At 43.3% G+C, this 25,872-nt stretch overlaps 1 protein-coding gene across 7 annotated transcripts in view; it reads right to left on the bottom strand.

The window, feature by feature from the left end:
- MYOF (myoferlin) overlaps positions 1 to 25,872 on the bottom strand; it is a 278,291-nt gene that overhangs the window by 185,219 nt on the left and 67,200 nt on the right. For all 7 annotated transcript variants that reach the window (XM_033940691.1, XM_033940693.1, XM_033940692.1 and 4 more), the window contains exons 4-5: positions 3,163 to 3,271; positions 363 to 456 (exon numbers count right to left, since the gene is read on the bottom strand). In XM_033940691.1, coding sequence (XP_033796582.1) covers positions 363 to 456; positions 3,163 to 3,271 — 203 coding nt within the window. The remainder of the gene's footprint in view (positions 1 to 362; positions 457 to 3,162; positions 3,272 to 25,872) is intronic.

The raw sequence follows: 25,872 nt of genomic DNA, 5'->3' as shown, positions 1-25,872 counted from the left end.
CGATGGGATCTGAACACTAAAAACCATAACATATAGAGTGCTGGAAAACATAATACAGTGGTGCCTCGCATAAAGAACGCCTCGCACAGCGAACGCTGCACACAACGAACTTCATTTCATGATTCATACAACGAACTTCGTTTCACACAACGAAGTCGCCCAAGCTTCCACGATCGCTGCCGATGTATTGCATCCTTCCGCGCAGGCACTGCAGGCAGTCGTTAGTCACTGCGCTTAACGCGTTTCACATAACGAACTTTTCGCATAACAAACTTGCTCCTGGAACGAATTAAGTTCATTGTGTGAGGCACCACTGTAGTTAATTTTTAGTCAGAGAAATGTAAACTCTGAAAATGACTTACCTCCAGTCCCCTGCACGTTCGTTCCTCCTGGGTCATTAGGATTGCCGGCACTACCAGGAGGTGGTTCGTACGAAACAATCAGATCTATTGTTGCCTGAATTAAAAGAAAACAGCTGCTGTGAGCATGAAATTTTCCAGAAATCACATATTTAACCATTCCTGCGTCATTTTAGACTGATACAGGCCTGCACTAGATTTCTTGCTAGTTTTACCAGCATAACACTAGCTCTCACAACATTGATCAGGAACAGAGAGAAAACCTGATTACTACAAGTACTTTAGGTGTCCATTAAACATTACAAAAAAAAAAAAAAAAATGAAGGACACAATTTATAAAAGTTTATTCAAAATGCTTGAAAAGGGAAAGATAGCCTTATAAAAAATTTCACCTCTAGCCAACCACTTCACTGGCACTAAGTAATTATAGTTTTGGGGGACTGACGTAATATATCCCAACCCATTTCTTTTTAGAGAAAAGGAAGTTCCCCTCACTCTCTTTGCTTTACAATATGAGTCAACAGACATGGAAAAAAAATCGTACCACAAGCACCTTGTAACTCGCACTATGCAGACCTTTTCCACATTGAATTACTGATCACTATCCTAAAATGATGTCAGCTCGACACATCATTGTGTTAAAGCATGATTTGAAGAAGGTGGCAGAAAAAGTAAATCTCAACTGTTTGGATCTCCCCAACCAAGGAAAGGGCCAAGAAGGCAATGGAAAGGCAACTTAAAATAATGCACTTCAACAACTTGATTTGCACATAAAGTTCAAAAGCAAGCCTGGCCATTCTTGCTTTTCTCAGTTGTATGTCCCTGGATTTTCAGCAACAGAACTCAATAGATGAGCAATGGATGGGTCTTCCAGGTCAAACTGCTCGGCAAGCTCTAGCTTTTTCATTGCTTGGAATAGGAAAAAGTCTCTTTCCTCTTTTCACAGCCTTTCCGTTTCCCTTCCCAAAGGAAGTTTCTGAGTACAAAGAAGGCTTAAATATGTTCAGTTCCGTGTTTTCTGTGGACTTATGGCACGCAACTCCAATAATCAAATGCACATCTTCAATACCAAAGTAAATTTATTTTGTATATTTCGATCTTGTAGTTTAAAAAATATTTGATCCTGTTGGGAAACAAATTTAACTTAAATACAACTGTATTAGGAGCATGCAGGCATAAAAACTCCCAATTAACCTTTTAGAGGGCACTATTAGAAGAAATAGAGATCTATGTTTCACACTTAAATCATGGCATATTTATATCCACCTCATGTCACCAGTAAAAGATGAACTTATTATCAATAGTACTTCTTGAAATAAATATATGTTCTACTTGTGGAATGTTGGTAGACAGAACTATGTAAAATATCAAAAACACATATTTATTCTAAATGAGATGCCAATGCAACCAATACTTCAAATGATGGCCTGTAAGGTTATTTTTGGTGCAAGTCAACAAAACACTTTTCATGAATGTGTTATTTTGTTTTGTTTTGCAAAACTTTTCATGGTATTTTTAACCACCTTGTGTGGTTAAGGTTACCAGATCGAATCTGGAGGGCCTCTGAACATGCGCGGAAGACATCACACACATCCGCCCATGCGCAAGGCCCTCCAGACGCGGCCACAGCTCGTCAGGGAAGAAGATGAGGCTTTCAGGGGGCAGGGCTGGGGGCAGAATAGGGTGGGACTTGAGGCAGAAATCGGTGGGGTTAGATGTAGAACAAGGCGGTGATGGCAGCCAAGCGTCCGGCTTTGTGAGGCTCCAAATATGGTTACCCTATGTGTTGTTGATGAAACTGAATGTACTGTGCTCAGTGATACCAAATTGTTTGGAAAGGGTGCACTGGTTCCTCCTCTTTTTTTGCCAATATGACTCCAAATCAGGTTTCATAGCAACCAAAGCTACTTCACGACAAAAATCTAAGTGAGACATAGATGCAAATGTTCCACATGTGGATCATGCAAATAAAACATTGAACTGCACATGCAAATATAGTATGACAAATCAGTCAAAACAGAGGAAACTAGCTTAGTGATAGAACCTTTGATGGAAGTGACATCATTGCATATATACAGTATATCTGGTTAAGTGCCACTGAATATGCCTGGTTAGCCACGGACAGGCTATTTAAATGGTCAGGAGCCTCTCCTGGTCTTTTAAATCATTTTGAATACTGGGCCTTCATTTGACTCTGATTCTATGTTTCTGTGTCTTTAGTGGATACAAGTATTTAGATTTCTCTGCCCTAGAATGGAGGGATTTATGAAGTAAGCCTTTAGGACAGGGGTGTCAAAGTCCCTCCTCAAGGGCCGCAATCCAGTCAGGTTTTCAGGATTTCCCCAATGAATATGCATGAGATCTATTTGCATGCACTGCTTTCATTGTATGCTAATAGATCTCATGCATATTCATTGCGGAAATCCTGAAAACCTGACTGGATTGCGGCCCTCGAGGAGGGATTTTGACACCCCTGCATTAGGATAAAACCTTTGTATAGGAGAGGTCTTCACTTTATTTTCCCCAGAAGCATGACTCGGGAACAGTTAATTCTATTTTCATGGATTGTTTTTAACAAAAGAAAATTGGTGGCCTTGAACATCTGCCTTAATACATCTACGACTATGTCAAGGAAATCAGTGCTTGTTTGTTTGTTAGTTTTCCTGTTAGGAGGGCAGTCATTTTATGGGGTATTACACAACATTTTCTCCTAGTGATAGCTGCATGTGGTTTAATTGTTAGCTGAAGCACCCTCAGCTGAACCTCCTCAAGAACAATGCATTGGAACAGACTTGATACTTACCCCCGTTGGCTGCCCTTTTTCATCCATCAAGGCTACATTTTTGTAAGGAAGAGATCTGCCTTGGCTACCCACAAGTTCCTTGAGTGACATGGTTGAGGTTCCAATCAGCCTAGGGAAAAAATAAGAGGTAATAGATTATAAGCTACTAAAAGTGCAAATTTAACTCTGTCTTAGCTAGCTGCCGTCCACATTAAACTACATATGATCAACACTTCACCTTTTCACAAATCATACACTGCAATGTCCTAAAAGTGATACAACTTATAGAGATTTTTAAAAAGCTACAAATATAAGCACAGTTCAATGTATGGGGTATTCACATGTACCCACAGATCTTTAATGATATTTTGGAGGAAGGTAGGGCCAACTCAGAAGCAGCTTTTGAGAAACAAGGGGCCCTTGTTGGGTGAAAAGTACACCAATGAGAAATTTTGATTCAGATAAGTTAAAGTAGTTTTAATATTGTGAATTTTGATAAAGGCAAGTCAACTTATTTTCAATGTTGAAAATGTGATTTGGATTTATATATTGAGTGACTGCTGTCTTTTTCCTAATCTCCTCTAGAGCTGGTATGTGTCTTACTGAAGAGTTTTTTTTTCTCCATTCCCTAAAGGGTGAAGTATTTATGTTCCCGTCTGCCAAGGGTGAAGTATTTACGTTCCCGTCTGCCAAGGGCTGTAAAAGTAAGACACATCATGGGCCTTGTCTTTCGTACCAAGCAGCTTACTATGACAAAGATTTTTGTTTATTATTAATTAGATCCACATCTTATGAACATTTTAGGAAACTGTTGAAAACCTTTCTTTTCTCTTAATTTCTGACCAATTAGACCTTCTGTATATTATTTCTTGTATATTTGCATAGCATAATCTTTTGTTAACCATACTGAACTCATGGCAATATGGTCTAGAAATCTGCTATGTTGATGATTATGTAGCGGTAACCTCAGTATAAGGATCTTGTATCTGTATGGGGTGTTTAACACTAAGGGCTCCTTTTACTAAGGTGCTCTAGCATTTTTAGCGCGTGCTGCCGATTAGCGTGTGCTAATCTCCGCGCTATGCATAAAAACTACACCAGCTCAATGGTGGCATTAGCGTCTAGTGCACATGGCAATTTAGCGTGCGCTAAGCCCACTAGCGCAGCTTAGTAAAAGGAGCCCTAAGGTCTCCCCTGGAATTCAATATTACCTTGTGGTTTGCTGATTACTGTTAACATCTAGCACTGGCTAATCTTCAGCAGGATATTCTTTATATGTATTTATGTGTTCCCCTAGGGACAGTGGTGTGGGGGGGGGGGGGGGAGGACCACCCTGGGCACCATTTTGATGGGGGAGTTGGCACCTCTCCACGGTACACTTGCGCCCTCCCTTCCCCACCCCCTTATCTCTTTAAAACCTTTGCCAGTGCGAGCAATTACTCTAGCCTGCTGCTCACGCCAACCTGGCTCACTCTGAAATTACTTCCAGGTCCCAGGGCCAGGAAGTGACATCAGAGGGAAAACCAGCGTGAGCAACAAGCCGGAGAAGCTGCTTGTGTTGGCGAAGAGGTACAGGGGTGGAAAGGGAGGGCGTGAGTGTAGTGCGGAAGGAGCGGGGGACAGCGTGGAACGAGTGGAGGGCTAAAGAGGAGGGCGTGGGGGAGTGCTGCCACCCTAGGCACCTTCTACCTTCGCTATGCCACTGCCTAGGGATCTTTTCAGAAGGCATTATTAGTGATCTAGGGCATGTTTTCAACACTACAAGTTGTATTACCTCCCATACTCATGCAAACAATTCAATAGAATGAATTTCCTCAGAATAACAGGATGACCATTAGGATGGGGGGCTAAGGTACTAAAGGTGCTTCCCCTGACTTATGCCTATAATAAATTTATTCTAAGAAAACAAGGCAATCTACGATATCCAAGATGGAAGCAAAGAGAAGCAGATTGCTAGTAAAATAGGTTGTTTTACACTTCTAAACCCAGGTTGTGGAATCGTTTTGACCAGTTTGGGTGGAGTTCGGAGTCTTCTACCTAGTGCAACCAACCAGCGAAACACATCCATGCCGAGCAAAAGCATTTAAACCTGGGAGCTTTTCAAGGATTTAATTAAAGGACTATTTTTACTGGCGATCTATTAGAAATTTATGAAAAAATTCTTACCGAACGATATTCAAAGCAACAGGCAGAAGAGGCTGTTGCCCACAAGTCACCTGGTTGCCTACGCCCACTCTCAATATTCAGCAGCACTAAACCAAGCAATACTACTGAATATTGCCACTGACTCCCCCCCTCTCCCATTAATAAAATAGGCAGGTCAGAGCAGCGTAGGAGGTGACATTTGGAAGGAGTCAGCAGTTATGCAGGTACTGGTGGCATCCAGTGCCAGCACCATCGAAATTCAGTCTTGCACTCGTATAGCTAAGCAGTCAAATTTAGAACAGCTCAAATGCTGTTCTAATTCCACCCACTTACCTATGTGGGTGCTGGCACTCGTATAACTATATTTTAACTTTAAAGAAGCCCTAATCCCCCTCCCGGTCTCCAAAAAGTCCAAATCCTTCCTATCCCCCAACCCCCCTTGAATGAGCCCCTCTAACCTTCAACTCCCTAAGGTCTAGGTAGTCCTCCTGAGCCTAACTGTATCCCTAGTGGCCCTAGTAGGGGCATTGGGGGCAGGATCGAAACCCCCTCGCTGCTGCCCCTTATGGCTGGCCTCTGTAAATAATGTATTTAGCTCACACCTTTTTCCAAGGTGAGTTATATTTGGATACAGTAGGTGTTTTTGCTGTCCCTATTGGGCCTGAGGCAAGGCAGGGTTAAGTGGTGTCCAAAGACAAAAGGAACAACAGTGAGATTTGACCAGGTTCTCATGTCTTCATAACTAGCTTGAGAACCACTGGACATCCCTCCTGTTGATATTCTTTGCGGGGGGGGGGGGGGGAGAGGGGAGGGGGTTCCAGGGGTTGCTGGCATACATTTCAAGTGCCTATCAGGGCCCTAGGGAGACACCTAGTGCTACCTAAGCTTGTCTAAGGCCACTTCTGAGCGAAACCACACCCATGTCTAGCCTTGGGTGAGCTTAGGCGGCCCTAAGCGCCTCCCTAGGCTTGCAAAATCACCTACAATGTAGGCAGCCTGTCTTGGGATGTTTTGTTGGGTTTTTTTTTAACGTATGAGTTTTTGCAGCAGCCCATCAGCCAGCGGCCTCGAACGGAACGGGAGGGCTCCATGCACCGGCTGGCTACCAGAGACCCAAAAGGACCGCGGGGGAGGTGGAATCAGCTAGCGGCCTCGAATGGAGCGGAAGGGCAGGAAGATTGCTTCTGCTTCCACTGGCTGGCTACTTGGGACCCGAAAGGTACTTGGGGGAGGTGGGAGGGAGGTGTGGATATCCAATTTCGGCAGGCATAGGAGGCAGAAGGTATTCCTTCTGTGCCGCCTACCACAAGGCCACAGAGGAATTGGAGGGGGGAGGATTCGGCTGGAATGGAAGATGGGGATCCCTCATATCCTGAACCACCAGTGGTGGCCTGCAAGGCATCGGGAGGGAGGGATATGGTACAGGGCAGTAAGGGAGGGGGGACAGGGTGCAGAGCCTGGCAGGGAGTGAGGGGGACTGGGTTCAGGGAGGAGGGCTGGCAGGGAGGAGGGCTGGGTGCAGAGCCTAGTAGAGCAGGGAGGAAAGGGGGCTGAGTGCAGAGCCTGGCAAGGAGGGGGGCTGGGTGCAGAGCCTGGCAGGGGAGGGATGGAGGGGACACTGGATGCAGATCCTGGCAGGGCAGGGCACTTGAATATTAAGTACTAAGTCTAATATTCAAGTGAGTGCAGTAATTGAGCCTTGATTTTTGAATGTCCTGGTGGCCCTGACGCAGCAGATGGTCTTTATTATAAAATTCCCGCGAAACGCTGGCCGCGTCGGCAAACAAACACTAGCGACTGTATTTCCCTGTAAAGACAAGTCAGCTACAAAGCTAAGTTGCTTTTCTGGTCTATGTTTTTCATATCCTGGCTTGCACTTACACAATATAACCCCGTAGGAGTATCTATAGCTTCATTTAAATGCTTTTGAAAATTTTTCTAAAAAAATTTATGTGTGTTGGCCAATGATTGGAGCAGGAGCGATTTCACTACGCAGATTATTCCCAGTTTGTGATTGGCACTGCTGTGCGTAGGCTCCGATTCTGAGGCCTTAGTCCTTCAATTTTGCTGGGCTAATAACACTGATGTATATTGCTGGTTATTAGCAGTATTTAGGTTTGCTTTCTATAATATTCAAGTCAACCATTTTTCATCCTTTTTTTGGGGAGGGGGGAGAATGGGGGTCTCAACTTATATTCGGATCAACTTATATTTGAGTATATACAGTACTAAATTGAAACAAAATGAAGTGAAGAAAAAAGATACCCAAGATGCAAATCACATTTATAGAGGACAAGTAAGTACACAAAACAAGTTCAGTATGCAAATAAATTTCTGTCAAAACTATAAATTTCCTATAGTTATGAAGTGTTTCAAAGCTGGAAATAGTATACAGAGCAGTAAGTTACCTATTACTATTGCCCTCCAAAGACCCTGATTGGCTTGACCAATTGGCTTGACCAATCATGGCTTTAGGCTCCTTCCTTAGTATCCTGGATAGAGGGAGGTGCCTAAGGTCTGAATGTCTCAGATGCCTAAGGCCCCACCCCTTGGGAGGGGCCACAGGCATCTGAACCAATTAGGGACTTTGGCCTCTCCCCCATGCGTCACATGATGCACATGGGAGGGGAAGGCCCATCATCAAAACAGGAGCCTCAGAGCAGCTTCCTACTTCAACTTTTTAAAAAGTTACAGGGGAGGTTCGGGGGGCGTCTCTCCTGTCATTTGGGGGGGGGGGGCAGTGGCTCAGGGGTGCCTGGCATGAGGAGGGGGCTTTTTTTCTTTTTTTTAATGGGACAGATTGTGCGTGTGTACAACACACACACACACACATTTGTGCCATTAAAAAAATACCAAGTCCTAACAGCAGTGACAGGAGTCTACTTCCCTTGTCACTGCCGTTAGAGATCTGCGCATGTGTCAATCATTCATTGAGCGATTGATCGATCGTGTTTGCATGCAAACTTGATAGCGCTTCAATCACTGCTGGAGAATCAGCCAACAGTTGATATCTTTAGTTCATCTAGCCCATTGTCTTCAAAGGCGAGGAGATTGGCGCTCAATTTAAATCTCAGAAGTCTACACTAACTTGGCCAGTGCCAACTGGGGGAGGGGCAGACAGGGTTATAGTGTAGAGAGGGTAGTATTGTATAATAGGATTTGATAGACCAGTGGCCTCAAACTCAAACTCTTTGAAGGGCCACATTTTGGATTTGTAGGTACTTGGAGGGATTCTGAAAAAATAGTTAATGTCTTGTTAAAGAAATGACAATTTTCCATGAGGTATAACTCTTTAGAGTTTATAAATCTTTTCTTTTGGCTAAGTCTTAATAATAATATTGTAATTTATAGCTAAAGAGACAGATGATCAAGAAACTGTTTTATTTTACTTTTGTGATTATGATAAACATACCGAGGGCCTCAAAATAGTACCTGGCGGGCCGCATGTGGTTCCCGGGCCGCGAGTTTGAGACCACTGTGATAGATCATGAGAGGTATAAGAGTCAAACCTCTAATGTAGTTAGCAGGCTGGGTTATATCTTTACATTCGGGGTTGAGGGGAGGGTGGCATTGTTAACCCTGTGCCTTCTGATGTTCTACTTATCTCATTGGATAAATGGGGGGGAGGGGTGAAACACGCTCTCAAGTGGCTAATGTAGAATTTTAGAACTCTCTGTTTGCATCTTCTTTATTTGTAAGTTCAGTAAAAATTGTTTTAAATTAAAAAGGATCCTTTGTAGATCAGATTGTACAAAACTTTTTATTTTTAGCCTACAGACACAAAATTGGGAAAACCCTTTAGCACATATGGCCCACAATATGACAAGGAGAATTTCAATATCTCATGATAGACAGCCAGAGAAGCATTTGTCAGAAGACTTCCTCATATGTCAAGATTATTTTAAACTTTATTTCTGGGGGAAAAAAAAGGGGGGGGGTATTTCTTTAGAGAGAGGAAGGGGAGGAAAGGAGAAGGTCTCAGCTGGAGGGGGAGGGGAGGAAAGGAGAAGGGCTCAGCTAGAGGGGGAGGGGAGGAAAGAAGAAGGGCTCAGCTATGCATGATTATAAAACTGAAACACATTACTCAGTGTGTGAACATCTAAAAGACTGCCTAAATGCATTGGAAAATCAAGGTTTTCCAAGAGAAAACGAAGAAAAGCCCCAAAAACTATTTCAATGCAAAAGATATTAGGAAAGACCATACGAGGGCATCCAAGCAAGTAAAATAAATGGATTTATTTATTTTTTTTAAATAATTTTTATTGATAATGCAGCCAACATCAAAACAGGAAAACAGAAGCCACATCGCAAAGAATAGGCAATGACATAACAAACTGTCCAGGGAGGATAATGTGAAAAATGGACCTCCGTTGAAAAAAGCCTCTAATAACGGACCCCTCAACACATCTGTCCTATTGCATTCTGGGGACATTTGCTAAGGAGATGCTCATTCTATAATGCTGGAGGAGGGGGAGCTGGGATATTTCCGTGCATTGTAGGTGTTACAGCACTGTGTAAAGTAAACAAACTCCCATAGGACAGGGAGATAACACATACATTTGAGTACATAATTTTTTTTGTGTGTGTTTGTATGTGTGTGTGTGGGGGGGGGAGCATATGTACCACCACCCCATCCCCCACAAAAAGGTCTATTTAGGGCACATTCGGAATCCGTCTCCATCTCAACTCTAAACTAGAGACTGGTATAACATCCTACACAGCAGATAAATCTAACCAGAGAAAAAGGGAACCCTGAACTGTCAGCAAAAGAGATCCAGCTGCATTTCTAACAAGCAACAAGCTCCATCTAGATACACACTGAACTTGCCCTCCTAGAATGTAACATAGTTAACGACTTTTTTCCTTCATAAGTTACACATCATTACTCAGAAATGAGCTGCAAGAAAACCCTTCAGAAGTGCCAGGATGGCATTCTCCAGCTAGACAAAGAGGCGTGTCCATCCTCCTTCCCTCTGTGTCGCTTAGTTACTAACCACAGGGGAAGACTGGAAAAAAATGCATGCTATGAATGGTTCCCTCCTACACATGGAACCAATTAATCCAACTCAGACTATGCAGTAGTTTCCAGTTTATTTTTACACACTGCTTTTTGCGTGTTCCAGAGGCAGATAAGATACTTTACATTTTTTTTCTTTTGTTTTCAGTTCAGGCGGTCTCCCTGAATTCACTGTGCTTTTATCTTCTTCACAAGCAAGCTTACCTTGGCACATAAGAGCCCCTCAAAAATATGATCATTTCAATACAGTATAGTCTCAATTATCCGACCTTCGCTAATCTGACCATCCAGCATATCTGACATATCCCCTGATGACATCACTGTGACTCCCTTCCCCCCCCCTCTCCTAGCGTCAGATTCAGTGGAAGGGCAGCACCTACTCGTACTTCTGCTTTCCCTGCAGCACTTGAAATACACATTTTCTATGCAATCTTAATGTGTTCTGTGTTATCTGACTTTTCAATTATCTGAAAATTGGCTGGTCCCATTTATGTTGGATAATCGAGACTCTTCTGTATTATGCCGGCCCAATGCAAAGTAGCAAGCTAGTGCTAATAATATATTAACATATTAGATAATGGCGAATAAAGGACCTGTTTGGTCCATCCAGCTTGCCCAACAAGATAACATGTGATATGATACTATATATGCGCTTTAATTGTCCTTGCAATTTTCAGGATACAGACCATAGAAGTCTGCTCAGCATCTTTTCAGCCACAATCAAGACACAGACTGTAGAAATCTGCCCGGCACTGGCTTTGCTTCTCAATTACTAATGTTGCCATCTAATCACCACTAATCTTGTTTGTTTCCATGCCTTCCATACAGGATTCCTTTATATTTATCCCACATATTTTTAAAATTCCATCACAGTTTTAATCTCCACCACCTTCCACAGAAGGGTATTCCAGGCATCTACTACCCTTTCCGTACTTCCTGACTTTATTCTTGAGTCAGCCCCTCCAGCAATCTACATTCATGTCCTCTAGTTCTACCACTTTCCCTCCTCTGGAAAAGGTTTGCTTGTAAATCAATACCTCTCAAATATATGAATGTCTGTATCATAATCACCCTTGTTTCTCCTTTCTTCCAGCGTGTATACCTTCAGGTAGGGTTACCAGACGAGAGCAGGCAGCGGGGGCAGGGCTAGAGTGAGATTGAGGGCGGGATTGGGGACATGACGGGGTGAGGATGGGTGGAACTGGGCGAGCAAGGGGCAGAAAATCTGGTAACCTTACCTTCAGGTGATTAAGTCCATCCTTATAAGTCTTATGGCACAAACTAAACTAAACCTTAAGCTTATATACCGCATCTTCTCTATAAATATAAAGCGCGACACAGTATTCAAAAATTAAAAGGGAAGCACAATGGGAGTTGGTGAAAGGGAAGCAGAAATTTACATTTTTGAAAACAGCCAAGTTTTCAGGTGTCTACGGAATAGTTGGAAAGAGCCCAGGTTGCACAGCTAGACAGGGAAATTATTCCAGAGTTCTGTAGTTTTGAAGTGAAGAGATTTCCCTAGTTTTCCAATGTAGGTAATGCCTTTTAGTGAGGGGAAAGATGATTTGAGCTTTTGGATAGATCTGGCGGTCAGGTCTCGCAGCATTCCAAGATAGAGGAATTAAAGGGGGAAGAATGCCATGGAGGATCTTGAAAGTTAGGCAGGCACATTTAAAGTAGACCCTAGAAATTACTAAGAGCCAGTGGAGATGTAGCAGGAACGGCGAAACATGGTCAAATTTGCTCTTTGCAAAGATCAGCCTAGCTGCAGTATTCTGGATCTGCTGAAGTCTTTGAAGACTTTTCTTTGTCAGACTTAAATAGACTGAGTTGCAGTAGTCCAGCCTCGAAAGAATTTTTGTTGCTTTTCTCTGAACTGCTTCAAGTAATAACATACAATTGTGGTATCAGAGCAAATAAGGAGCAATAGAAATTCATAAGTTTCATCTGTATGAGGCATATATTTCAATGCTACTTGAAAGAGACCTGGGGGTGATGGTAGACACAACATAGAAAGCGTCGGCACAGTGTGCGACGGCCTCAAGGAAAGCAAACAAAATGTTGGGTATCATTAAGAAGGGTATCACTGCCAGGACGAAGGAAGTCATCATGCCACTGTATCGTGCAATGGTGCGCCCACATCTAGAGTACTGTGTCTAGTACTGGTCGCCGTACCTCAAGAAGGACATGGCAGTACTTGAGGGAGTCCATAGAAGAGCGACTAAACTGATAAAGGGTATGGAAAACTTCTCATATGCTGACAGGTTGAAAAAGCTGGGGCTATTCTCCCTGGAAAAGTGGAGACTTAGGAGAGACATGATAGAAACCTTCAAAATCCTGAGAGGCATAGAAAAGGTAGTCAGGGCCAGATTCTTCACACTGTGGGGAACCACAAGTACAAGGGGGCACTCGAAGAAATTAAAAGGGGGCAGGTTTAGAACACACACTAGGAAGTTCTTTTTTACCCAGAGGGTGGTGGACACATGGAATGCACTTCCGGAGGCGGTGATAGGCCAAAGCATGTTACAAGGCTTCAAAGAAGGTTTGGATAGGTTCCTAGAGGATAAGGGAATTGAGGGGTACAGATAGGAGTAGAGGTAGGTTATAGGAATAGTCAGGGACCACTGCACAGGTGATAGGCCTGATGGGCCGCCTTGGGAGCGGACTGCTGGGCGGGATGGACCTCTGGTCTGACCCAGCGGAGGCAACTTCTTATGTTCTTATCTACTCATTCTAATTTCCCCATTATATTGTTTACTGTCCCAAATGGAACAATGCATTGAAATGTGATCTAAGGCTGATATGGGCAATTTGATTCATCAGGGGGAGGGGAAAGAAAAAGAGGATGTAAGGTAGCAGGTCTCTTAATAAGCTCTTTTGGGTGAGGAAGCATGACCATCTACCCTTTTCAGAAATTATATACATATCTTAGATAGGGAGTTCTCTCCTATTTACATGCAAACAGTTGATCAAATGCTGCGGACAACTTGGTTTTACATCCCATGAAATTGTTCTTCAGTGCATGGCCTGTGAGCCTATAGTGGCCCCCCAATGATTCCCCCGCCCCCAAACACTACTTGGAGCTATAGACATCTGCCCCCAAGCTTCCAGAATTACTCCTCCCTACCCACCTGAACATTTCTTTGATCCCTCCAATCTTCCCACCCACCTTTCCCACCCACTTTTAAAGACAGGAACGATGCTCAATCCCTCCTGCCCCTGGAACTGGGAAGACAGAGGAACCTGTGGCAGGAGAATTTGGACCTCACTCCTGCCTTTAGAAGTGGTTTGGGAGATGGGGCAGTCAGGGGAGAGTGTCTAGTGAGGGAGCCAGGGGAAAAAGAAAGCTACTGAACCTGGTGTAGGGTAGCAGTCAAGGGAAGGGAGAAAGGAGAGAAGAGACACCTAGTTGGGGGGAAGGAAGGGAGGGAGGAAAAACAGTGGTGTAGCCTCAGGCCCACCCAACACTGGTGCATCTCTGATATGGCTAGCAGGGCTACCCAAGACCCACCAGATGAAGACTCCCGGCATCTTCTCTCTCCCTTCCCCTGCAGGTGATTGGACGTCTCTCATTTCCACTCCTGCTCTTCCATACTTTATAAACCCTTCAGTTCTGTGCTGTCAGTCAGCAGTGACTCATATCCACTGTTAGCACTGATCCCAAGCCTTCCATCTGATGCAACTTCCTGTAACTGCATACGCAAAGCCAGTGCAAAGGGACGTCTAATAGCTGTTGGAAGCAATGGGTATGAGTCACTCTTTGCTACTAACAAAGAACTGAAGGATTGGTACAGAAGGGCAGGTGAGGGGAGATGGTTCTTGTGCCCATCTAGTTTGGACTCAGGTCTGTCTGAAATATGGTGTCTGCATATGGCCCTGAGTAAAAATTCTGGACATAAATGGGGGGATAGGAGAGATAAGGAGAAACTAATGGCATAAACCTACTGTAGGTAAGGGGGGACATTTGAGAGAGACAGATTTGGTGGCGGTGGTTGTGAGCTTGGAAGCGCAATCGGTGCCAGCAGATCAGTGCGGCGGTATTGTCCGTCCTTTTCCATTCAGGAATTAATCTCCCTTTGCATGTTTAATTTTGTTACATTACCTTTCCAGTTGCTGTCACACTTTTTAGTATTTTGGCAGGATAATTTTATATTTTTCCAGCCGCCACGCTCAAAAACATAATGATTATGGTACTTTGCCTCGCATCCCTACGAGGGTCAAGATAAGGAAATTGGGTCATTAGGGCATAGACAGGGGGTGGGTAAGCAGAGTGGGCAGACTTGATGGGCTGTAGCCCTTTTCTGCCGTCATCTTCTATGTTTCTATGTTTCTATCACTGAATGGTCAGCTAGGCTTAATAAAGCATGAGCCCAACACAAATTACTATGCAAAAAACTATCACTACGCATTTATGCTGGCTTTTACAAAGTTGTAGTAGAGGTTTCTACCGTGGTCCAGTGAGATAAATGCTCTGACGCTCATAGGAATTCTATGAGCGTTGGAGCATTTGCCTTGCTGGCCCACAGTAGAAACCTCTTCCACAGCTTTGTAAAATCCAGCATGAATTAATTGATCTATATTAGCTCTTTAATTATAGCAGTAATTAGATACAAAAACACTGTGCATACAAAGTGATTAATTTATTAGAAAAGTAATGTTTTTAATGTCTCTTTCTGTGGGACTACTTCTTGTGGATGTAACAGGATTTTACATAAAACTAAAGATACAGTAACATTTTCCAACGGCTAATACTAAGGGTTCCTTTTACAAAGCCACACTAGGGCCTTAACGCGCGGCATGGCACGCGCTAACTTGCCACACGCGCTAGCTGCTACCACCTCCTTTTGAGCAGGCGGTAGATTTCTGGCTAGCAATCCGGTGCGTGCAATAAAACCGCTAGCGCGGCTTCGTAAAAGGTCTTGACTTGCTTTTCAGCAAAAGTCGATAATGTACAGCCCTGTGAAAGAATGTAATTAAGAAAATCTGTCCCTAAAGTTGACTTAATCAGGTTTTTGCACACCTTTCAATTAGTGCCAACTAAAGCCACATAGCCTATTGCTTGTGGACACCAATTACTGGCTCTTTATTATGTCAACTGACCTTATTCTATAACTTACATATGTAAACGTACACGCTAGTTACAAATTATGGGCATGCAGCTTTTTAGAAATGGGAGTTACTGCCTTTATGTGGAGGGGTGCTTAAATCTTTATGTGTTTGCCTGGATTTTCCTGACGACTTTGCTAGTGGCCTTCAGATTTTTAATAGGCGCTTATTTTCCTGTTCATCCACCACACGGTTTAGGTTCTTTTCTACACCCATGTCTGAAAGACAATCCAATTACCTTCCCAGATGATGTAAAAACATAAGCAACTCAATCTTTGGTAAGGTTGTACTAAAACCAGATTGGAAGGCTCTATTTGTGATTTATAAACAATTGTGCAGAATATTGTCCCTTTTTATTATTCTTAAAAAATATAAAATCATAAGTGTTCAAGGCTTCTGCAAATGTGGACAGTCCGTGGAGACAGGGACAAACTTTGCTTCCGAGTCGTTCTCTATCGGTAATGAATGGGAGTCTGTGTCTAGTTGTATGTAAAAGGCTACTGTAATTTGGAAGAGTGCAAAGCTTGTTTAGAATCCCAGGCTATACTTAATTTCTCATCAAGGAAAGAGTACTATGTAAAGACAAGAATTATATTTTTGTTATTTGAGTTTATGTTCAAATAAAGTAGAAACCTGGAGTTTGGCCTCAATTTTTGTCATTCTAGCCGCTCTCTCACTAGGGCAGTTGCAAGAGAGATGAGAATACGCTTGTCCCCAGGGCAGGATTAATTCTTCGAGGGCCCCTAGGCACCCAAGTACGCTGGACCCCCCCAGCCCAGCCCCGCCCATGCCTCGCCCCCCCACCCCACCTATCCCCGCCCATGTCCCGCCCCCATTTATCTGTTTTCTTATTTACTTCTTTATTTCCACTTGTATTTCTTTTTTTTTTTTTTAATTCAAAACAAACAAAGATTAGCATACCAGTGCACAGTTTTTCTTCTATGCAACCCCCAAACATCTCTGAACAAATCCCCCTTCCTTCCCTTCCCACCTACTTACCCAGGACTTTAACTCTGAACTCTTTCCATGCATATATAAAAGTGTTCAAATATTTGTAAAGCAGTAATACTATCCGAAATATGTCTATATTAATAACCAAGTTTACAACGCCTCTCAATTACCTCACTCTACATCAACCAACTGTAACCCATATGTTCAAAAAAGCGTGGGGTGAACACAGAGGATCTAGAATCAGAAAATAATATTAAATATTGAACTAAGGCCAGTACTGGGCAGACTTGACGGTCTGTATATGGCAGTTTGGGGGAGGATGGGCTGGAGAGGGCTTCAATGGCTGAGAGGGTGTAGATGGGCTGCAGTAGGTTTTGACGGAGATTTCGGCAGTTGGAACCCAGGCACAGTACCGGGTAAAGCTTTGGATTCTTGCCCAGAAATAGCTAAAAAGAAAAATTTTAAAAAAATTTAAATTGAATCAGGTTGGGCAGACTGAATGGACCATTCGGGTCTTTATCTGCCATCATCTACTATGTTACTATGTATAAACAACCAAATCTGTAACTCCTCTAGAACGTTCCACTCCATGTATGTTAACTTGCAATGAAACAACAATGCAAGCAGTCCACCAAAGAATCCAACATGAAACAAAAGAAGATTGGCAAAAAAATAAGATTCAAATCAGGTTAATTCAAGGTGCTCCCAAGAACCATGCCTGATGCATTTTGCCAAACAAGGCTGGTCAACGCTAACAAAAAACCACGTCTTTCATACAAACAGAACACAGAAAACACCTTTGCCTAGTATGGAATATGTAATCACAAACTAACCTCTCCCCCTTTTACAAAACTGTAGTATGGTTTTTAGCCATGACCAGCGCTAAAAAATGCTCTACAGTTTTGTAAAAGGGGGGGATAAAATATAAATACGTGGACAAAGGTTAAATAAAACCACCAAGAAACTGGACTCTGAATACAATGCAACACCACAGAAACAGCGATGTCCCCTAAAGCAAACAGCGATGTCCCCTAAAGCAAAAAAATAAATAAATAGAAATTTTTTTTCTACCTTTGTATCTCTGGTTTCTGCTCTCCTAATCTTCTTGTCACTCTTTTCTTTTCATCTTCTGTCCTTCTGTGCCTCTTCCAGAAATTGTCTGCCTCTCCCTTCCATCTCTTCTCCCCTCCCCCATTGGTGTGGCATCCATCATCTTCTCTTCCCCTCCTCCAATGGTCTGGCATCTCTCTCCTCCCCTTCCCTCTCCCACATCCCCATGGTCGGGCATTTCACTCTCTTTTCTCCCTTCCTCTCACTCCCTTCAACCCAATTCCATCCAGTATCCTTCCCCTTATATCTCTCCCCTTCCCCTGCACACCAATTCCATCAGCCCCTTTCTCTCCTTCCACCATCCTTCCATACCACCCTGCCCCCTTTCTCTTCCTCCACCACCCTTCCATCCTCCTTTCTCTCTCCCCCACGGCAATGCCTCTCCCCTGCAGCAGCAGCAACACCCCCCCCCGCAACGGTCCCCCCTGGCAATGGCCCTCCCCGCAGCAATGGCAATGGGCCCCCCGCAGTAATGGCAACGCCCCCCCCCCCCCGCAGTAACAGCAATGGACCACCTGCCCACCTGCAGCAACGGCAACACCAATGCGGCCAAATATGTTACAGGAAAGTCCCGCGATGACTGCTTCTGCCAGTGCAGCCCCCTCCAATGTCACTTCTTCTAGAGCAAGTAAGTGACGTCGGAGGGGGCTGGACCGGCAGAACCAGTCATCGCGGGACCTTCCAGTAACACATCCGGCCACATTGCCGTTGCTGTTGATGTGAGCGAGCAAGCGGTCCGTTGCCGTTACTGCGTGGGCGGCGGTCCGTTACCGTTGAAAAATAGCAAGGTGAGTCGCCCTCCTTCAGCAGGCCCCCCTCACAGTTTCAGGCCCTAGGCATGTGCCTACTTGGCCTAGTGATTAATCCAGCCCTGCTTGTCCCCATAGCCAGGAGGAGGCACCCTAGTTGTGACGCATGACAATGCATTTTGTGATACATTATTTATTCTGTCCTTCTCAGCTGTAGAATATGGGTAGATCATAAATTAACAAGCTGATTATTATTAAAGTATTCTGCATTAGAGGCATGTTTCCTGCTACTGCTGGTTGGAACAGAACTGAGAATCTGCTGCTTGCCTGTGGCATCTTATTTCCAGAGCTATGGAAAACATTTCAGTTGCCTTAGAGCACAGAAGCATGTCAGAGCAACCAGCAACTTGCCTAACAGTTTCACAATAAGAATTCAAGGGCCTCCAACAACTTGCAACTTGCAAAGTTGTTGAACAATGGAGAGAAGCATAACTACCATCTCAGAGGTTGCTTTAATCAGTGGCGTAGTAAGGAGGGAGGGGAGCGGGGGTGGGGGGGTGGACAATTCTGGGTGCCATGTCAGTGGGGGTGCCAGCACCTCTCCACCCCGTCCCACCATACCATGCCACGCTCGTGCCATCCCTCCCTCCACCCCATGCCTCTGTAGATCTTCGCTAGCACAAGAAACTTCTCCTGCCTGTTGCTCGTGCCAGCCTGGTTCCCCTCTGAATCACTTCTGGGTCACAGGACCAGGAAGTGATGTCAGAGGGAAATCCATCGCTGGCGTGAGGTGTATGCTGGAGAAAAGCCACTTGCGCTGGCAAAGATTTAGAGGTATGGAGGGAGGGTAGGGGATGGTTTGGGAGGCTCTGTTGGCATGAGGGAGTAGGCATACTTCCTGCCAATCTTCTCTAATAGGGGGTGGGGATGGCATGGCAGGAGGGAGTGGGCTTCCTTTCTGCCAATTTTCTCTCATTGTGGTGTTGGGGGATTCCCGGTGCCGCGTTCATTGGGGGTCATCGGCAGTGAGGGACTTTTTTCCATTTTTTTTAATGGGACAGATATTTTGCATGTGTATGTGCACAAAATATATGTGCCATTGAAAAAAAATGAAAAAAGCCCAAAACAGGCAGACCTGTTGGTTTCTTCTGATAGCTAAAACCCCTGTTTTTTTGCAAAGCCAAAACAATGTTGGTGCATCAATCGCTTGGCTACTTTGGATGGGGTTTTAGCTAATTTGCATGGCCAGATCGGAAAATGGGCAATCAAGGGAAAAAAAACCACAGTGAACCATTTTGTGAATCCTGTCGGTAAAAGCGATTGTTGCTAAAGCTGTGAAAATAGGTTTAATGACGATCACTGACTTTGGTGCATCTAGCCCTTAGTTGTTAACACCTTGGACCTGCTTAGAAGTAGCCCCAGGATTGTTCTGCATCCTGCAGCAGGATTTTTATTCCTACATATGGCACATTTAAAAATGTTATCATCCAGAAGAGAAATGACAGCTTTAAAACTAAACCCCCCGAGTCTGCTCTTCAAAGATAAAAATAAAAACAACATTAGATGTGGCGGCAGCCATTTTTTAGGCATGCCACAAGGGGCAGGAGCAAGTAGCATTTGCTCCTTCCCCCCAGTGAACCCCATGAACCACCAAAGACATCAAGTAGGCTTGGGGAAGGGGAGGGGGGTTTAAAGCAACAAAAGGTAGAAAAACTAATTTTATTTTCTGTTTTGTGATTACAATATGTCAGCTTTGAAATGTGTATCCTGCCAGAGCTGGTGTTAGACCGCGAATGTGAGCTAGGATTTAACAGAGAGAGGAAAAGTCTTTTTTGTTTGTTTATTTTGTTTACACCACAGCGCCAATGTGGTTAGGAGAAGGCAAAGGGGGTGAAGAGGCTATAAAATAAACCCACTAGAATGTTTGAAAAAAACACCCAATTGGGCAGGAAAATCGAATCGAATCGAATCGAAAAACCAATTCAGTAGGCTGAATCGAATCAAAATTTTTTTTCCTGAATCGGGCAGAACTAAAACATACTGCTCATTGTGACCCTGGGCAAGTCATTCAATTTCCCCATTGCCCCAGGGACATTTGATAGAGTGTGAGCCTACCAGACAGATAGGGAAAAGTGCTCAAGTACCTGAATGTAAACCATAAGTGGTATATAAATAAATGTATGTGTACTGTAGTTCTGTGAAGCACAAAACAAGAAGACCCTAATGTTCCACAGATAAAGGAGCAATCCGAAAGAAAATAAACTGTGGAGAAACACAGTGTTCTTGACTTTCCTTTATTTCTTTGAGATACCTTCGAACAGTGGTAAAATAAGATCATATCAACCATGTCAAAGACTACCGTGTGCCGTAGTTCAGCATGTGATTGCTGTTACTGCCTGCTTAGTGAGTAATCTTTACTGCTGGAAGTCATTCCTTTGCATGTGACCCTATGCTCCTCCTCTGCACAGCCTGGGCCTTTCATCACGCTAATGATACTTCCTGATTGTCCTTGCCATGTCTGGGAAAGTTTCTGCATGTGACCCTCTCTCTCCAGTCACTGAAGTCCTGGCAGATGCATATAATGGTTCTTTTCCTTGCAAGGCTGATTCTTCATTTTGCCTCACAGCATGCTGCTCTGCTCTCCCTTTCCGCTTTGTCTTTTCACCACACAAACCTCACTGCTTTGACACGCAGTTCCTGATTGGTGAGGCCCGACTTTAGTGCAGGAAGAGGCAGTTGGAGCAATACTGCGAGTGATTTCCTTCACTCGCCGGCACTCCGGCTGCTCTCTCCTGCCTCTCCGGCTGCCCTTTCCTGCCTGGTCATTCGCAGTCGGAAAATACCACCGCAAATCGCCGACCGCGAATGACCAGGAGAGCATTTTATTTGACACCTAAGTACCTAACCAGGCACTTACAGGGATACGCAAGAAGAAATGTAGCACCTAACTCGATTGTCTCTTGACGTAAAGAAAGGAAATCCTTTCTTCGTTTCTGAGTGGTTTTAGAAATATCACGGTATAACCATATTTTCTGACCCCCCCCCAAATTTCTGATAGTTCTTAAAATATAGTTTTAAAATTATATTAGCGTCCTGTTCAAAAACAAAAGACACCAAGAGTAGCTCTTTCAGTGTCAGCTGTTAAAGTTTGTTCAAGAAGCAGAGACACATTTTCAAAATCAATCTGAGTCTCTTGACCATTCTTTTTTCCTGATTCCTTTTGTAAAGCCTTTCTATTTGGCAAATAATAAATTGTATTAATTGGAGGAATATTATTTAGGGGAATTTTTAAATTCTCAGATAAGTATCTTTTAAGAAAATCAATGGGGAGAACACCTGGGGCCAAAGGAAAATTCAGGAAACGAAGATTTAACCGCCGATTATAATTTTCTATCTGTTCAAGTTTTCTATGAATTAAAGTATTGCCCTTAATTGTAGCTGCTTCATACTGCTGCAAATGTAGTATTTTTTCCCGTGTTTGCCTGGCCTGGACTGTAAACTCCATTTTCATCGAGTCCACAGTCTTAGTTAAGGTATCCAATTTAGTTGTAATATTAGTTACCTCTTCTGTGGACTTGGTCATTTTAATCTCCATTCGTTGCAGTAGTTGCCAGATATCATTCAAGGAAGCCTCTGTGAGAGCTGATACTCTCTCTGCTCTCTTGATTGTAGACATCAGCTGCTTTGCAGTTGATGCTGTACCCTCACTTGGAAACCCCATGTATCCACTTCCGGGATCGCCAGTCTCCTGCCCCAGAGCCCCGGTTGCAGCTGGACATGGAGGGTTAAGGGTAGGCAGAAGTGAGAGTGATGTTTCAAGGCCCGAAAGGGCGATAGGCTCCCAAACCTACGTCCAACGCTGGGTTATCCAATCCTCCAGATACTTGTGTCGTCGTTGATAGAGCCATAAAGAAGCGATTGATAGTCTTCTGGACTGGGGTAGACACTAGTGCCGGTGAGGGTGTGGCTCTAATCACCCCCCCTTTCTCTTCGTATGCAGCATACTGGCAACACAGAAGAATTAAAGCAGTCGAAAAACAGGTAATAAAGTCAGTTTAGAAATCCAGCAGTTGTCAGCTCTTAAATGCGTCTTACTCTCAGCTCGCACACTGCCGCCATCTTGACTCCTCCCTGAAGTCGCTGTTAATCAGACTCCAAATCTACTTTTTAAGCTCTCATTCTTAACCTCCTCAGTTTATTCACCAAATATCTCTACCTCGGCAATCAACAACTCATTCTTCAAACTCTCCATATTTATCCTTCAGCAAAAAATGAGCATCCAGTTCAAAGACTTTTGCTCTGGGACATAAAGACTTCTGTTTTCAGCTTCTGTATGTTTTAATAGTTAAAATTCAGAACGAGTCAACCTTGTGGATATTGAGTTGTTTGTTTAATGCTCTGAATAATAATGTATGTGCATGCCACTTTATTATAGCAGAAACAAACACATAACCCTCCTGGGGCATCTTTCCTGGATTCCTCATCAGCAATATTGCTTTTTCCAGCTTCCCCCCATCCCCTAATCCCAGGCTTAATACATTGCCCAGCTCCTGTCCTGCCTTTAGCCAGACACCCATTCTTGACAGCTAACGGTGCTGACTCTCCCCACCTGCGCAAACACCATCCTCCAACAGCTGCACTATCATCCTATCTCTGACCAACCCTGGAGCCTGTTTTGAACACAGAAACTCTGCAGCTATTTCTGCTCCTTCTCATCTGGCAGGTCTATGCATCCAGTTCTTCAAGCAGACCATGCAGCTTCCTTCAGTTTCTGTCTTCTGGCAGGGTTGCTGAGCAAGCTTAGGGCTCCTTTTATGAAGGTGCTTTAGCGTTTTTAGCGCGTGTGCGCTAGATGCTAACGCCTCCATAGAACTGGTATTAGTATTTTCCATGTAGCGAGGGGTTAGCACATGCTAAACACGACAGCTCACCTTTGTAAAAGGAGCCCTTATTTTTGACAGGAAATGGAAATGTTGTGCAGTGGGGAAATTTTGCATGAATTCTGCATTGTTCAATTGCTCAGAATTCTTCCAACGGTAATATACGAATCCACCTAGGAACTGTAAAATGAGACTTCCTCCTTTATCAGGACAGAGAGGCCTTTGAAAGAAGCACTTTGGCTACCTATAAACCACCAAATTACTTATAAAATTCTTTTATTGGTATTTAAAATATTAAACTCAGGAGAACCTTTATATCTTATGTGTTTATTGAGTCGATAATTACGGTCAAGATCTCTCAGATCAGAAACCCATAATTGGCTTAAAGTTCCAACATATTAAGAGATAGTTCGCAAACATCTAAGAACTACTTTATTAGTAACTGGTCCTAAACATTATAATTATTTATATATTTCTAAGTTATTAATTTAATATTTTCCACACCATTACCTCTTAGATTATTGAATTCTCTTGAAAAATGTAAAACTGACCTAAAAACGTTTTTATTTGAAGATGCTTATAAAATATAAAAGTACAATATTGACATTAAAGATAAATAAAAAGGTGGAGCTAGCTATGTTGGTAGAGTTTTGCAGAACATAAGACTACCAGATTGTGTTTCCTTTCCCTCCTTTATTCTAAAATTTTGTAGTTCTATTTATCCTAAATTTTGTGTGTACATGCAAGTGATAAGAGTTTTGGATTATTGAAATTTAAATTGTAAGCCACCCAGAAGGATTGTCCATGGTGTGGGATAATGAGATTTTGATAAACTTGAAAATGGCCTATCACCAAAGATAGATTGTGAGCCCACCGGGGAAGATATAGAAAATACTTGAGGACCTGATTGTAAACCGCTTAAATAACCTTGATAGGTGGCATATAAATGCTTAAAATAATTAAAGAAAAAAGATAAAAGAGGCCACTACTCTCATGAATTTTGAGCATGCCTGGGACGTCACTTCCTGGCCCTGTGACCCAGAAGTGATTCAGAGGGGAACCAAGCTGGCACGAGCAACAAGCAGGAGAAGTTGTTTGTGTGAGCAAAGATCTACAGAGGTATGGGGTGGGGGAGGGGAGGAATGGCACGAGTGTGGCACAGTGGGACAGGGTGGAGAGGTACCGGTGCCTCCACTGACATGGCATCCAGGGTTTCCGTCCGTCCTCCTTACTACACCACTGATTAAAGCAACCTCTGAGATGGTAGTTGTGCTGCTCTCCATTGTTCAGCAACTTTTGTCATGCAAGTGTGTAGGAGCCTGGGATGGACATGGACAGCAAAGTTAGGGCAAGGATTAAAGGGCTGGTGGGGAGGGGAGGAGAAGAGAAATTGGTAGTGGATTGCATATGGGAATTTATATGAGCACTAGAAGTAGATGAAACTTAGGCCCTCTTTTACTAAGGTGCGCTAATTGATTTAGCGCATGCTAAACGCTAACGCGTGCATGTTAGTCTATGGACGCGTTAGTGATTAGCGCGCGCTAATCGGTTAGTGCACCTTAGTGAAAAAGGGGGCTAGTCTATTTTGGTTTTGGTCATTCACTGTATGTTATGATGAAGAGAAATAGTCAAACCATTGTCAAAGCAGTTTTATGCCATCAAGAAACGCAAGAGAAGGAGCCTAAAATAGTGAAGTGTCTCCCAGGATCCTCGGCTACTAGGAGTACCCAACAAATACTATCTATAATTAAGGAAGAAACAAAAAAGTCTAAAGCTGATGTTGTTATCCATCTGGGAACAACAACTCCACACTTGCAGCTCAGAAAGTCTTTCGGGAGCTTGGTGAGGGCTTGAAACCTTTTGTAAAGACTGTAGCTTTTTCCGAAGTATTGCCAGCACATGGAAAGGGAGAGCAAAGAGTTAAAAACACAGAGGACTTCAATAGGTGGCTCAAAGCCTGGTGTCATCAAGAAGGCTTTAGGTACATAGGAGGATGGGGAAATACATGGAAGGACAAGAAGCTATATTGTACTGATGGGCTACATATTACTACAGCAGGAAAAAGAATCCTTGCAGAGAAATTTAGACAATATGTTTTTTTATTCTTTTCTCTTTAATACCTCTCCTAAAGTTGTTCTTCCCTAACTGTTGTTTTATTTTTAATTGTTTATTTTAAATCAAATTTAATTTAACCTTTCATTCCTTACGTATCTTTAATGTAACTATGGATAAAACTGTATGTTTATGGTTTTAAACTGTTTTATTTGTCCCCCCAAATTATTATTGTTATACGCATTGAAAATACTTGATATTGCGTTTAAATCAAAATCTCAATAAACTTGAAACTAGGCATTTAAACTACAAGGACAATTGTATGAAGGACAATTAAAGAGACCACCCCCAGCAAAAGACAAGATATGATGGTAGTAAAGATTGCAACACAAACAATATTAGCAACTCACTTCTTAGCATTGCAACGGGAAGTAAAACGAAACAAAAAACTATACAAAAAAGATCACCACTGGAAAGCGATGACCACAAATGCTCGCAGTCTAAGCAATAAAGTTCATGAGCTGCAAGCCCTGATGTTAGAGGGAGACCTGGATATTGTTGCTATCACAGAGATGTGGTTCAGTGAATCCCATGAATGGGATGCAAACATACCAGGATATAATCTTTTTAGAAAGGACAGAGATGGTCAAATAGGTGGAGGAGTAGCTCTCTATGTAAGGATTGATATCCAAGCGACTGAAATGCAAGGGACCTGGGGAGA

This window comes from Geotrypetes seraphini, chromosome 4 (genome assembly GCF_902459505.1).
Source record: "Geotrypetes seraphini chromosome 4, aGeoSer1.1, whole genome shotgun sequence".
NCBI lineage: Eukaryota > Metazoa > Chordata > Amphibia > Gymnophiona > Dermophiidae > Geotrypetes > Geotrypetes seraphini.
This window is presented reverse-complemented; position numbering and strand designations above follow the sequence as displayed.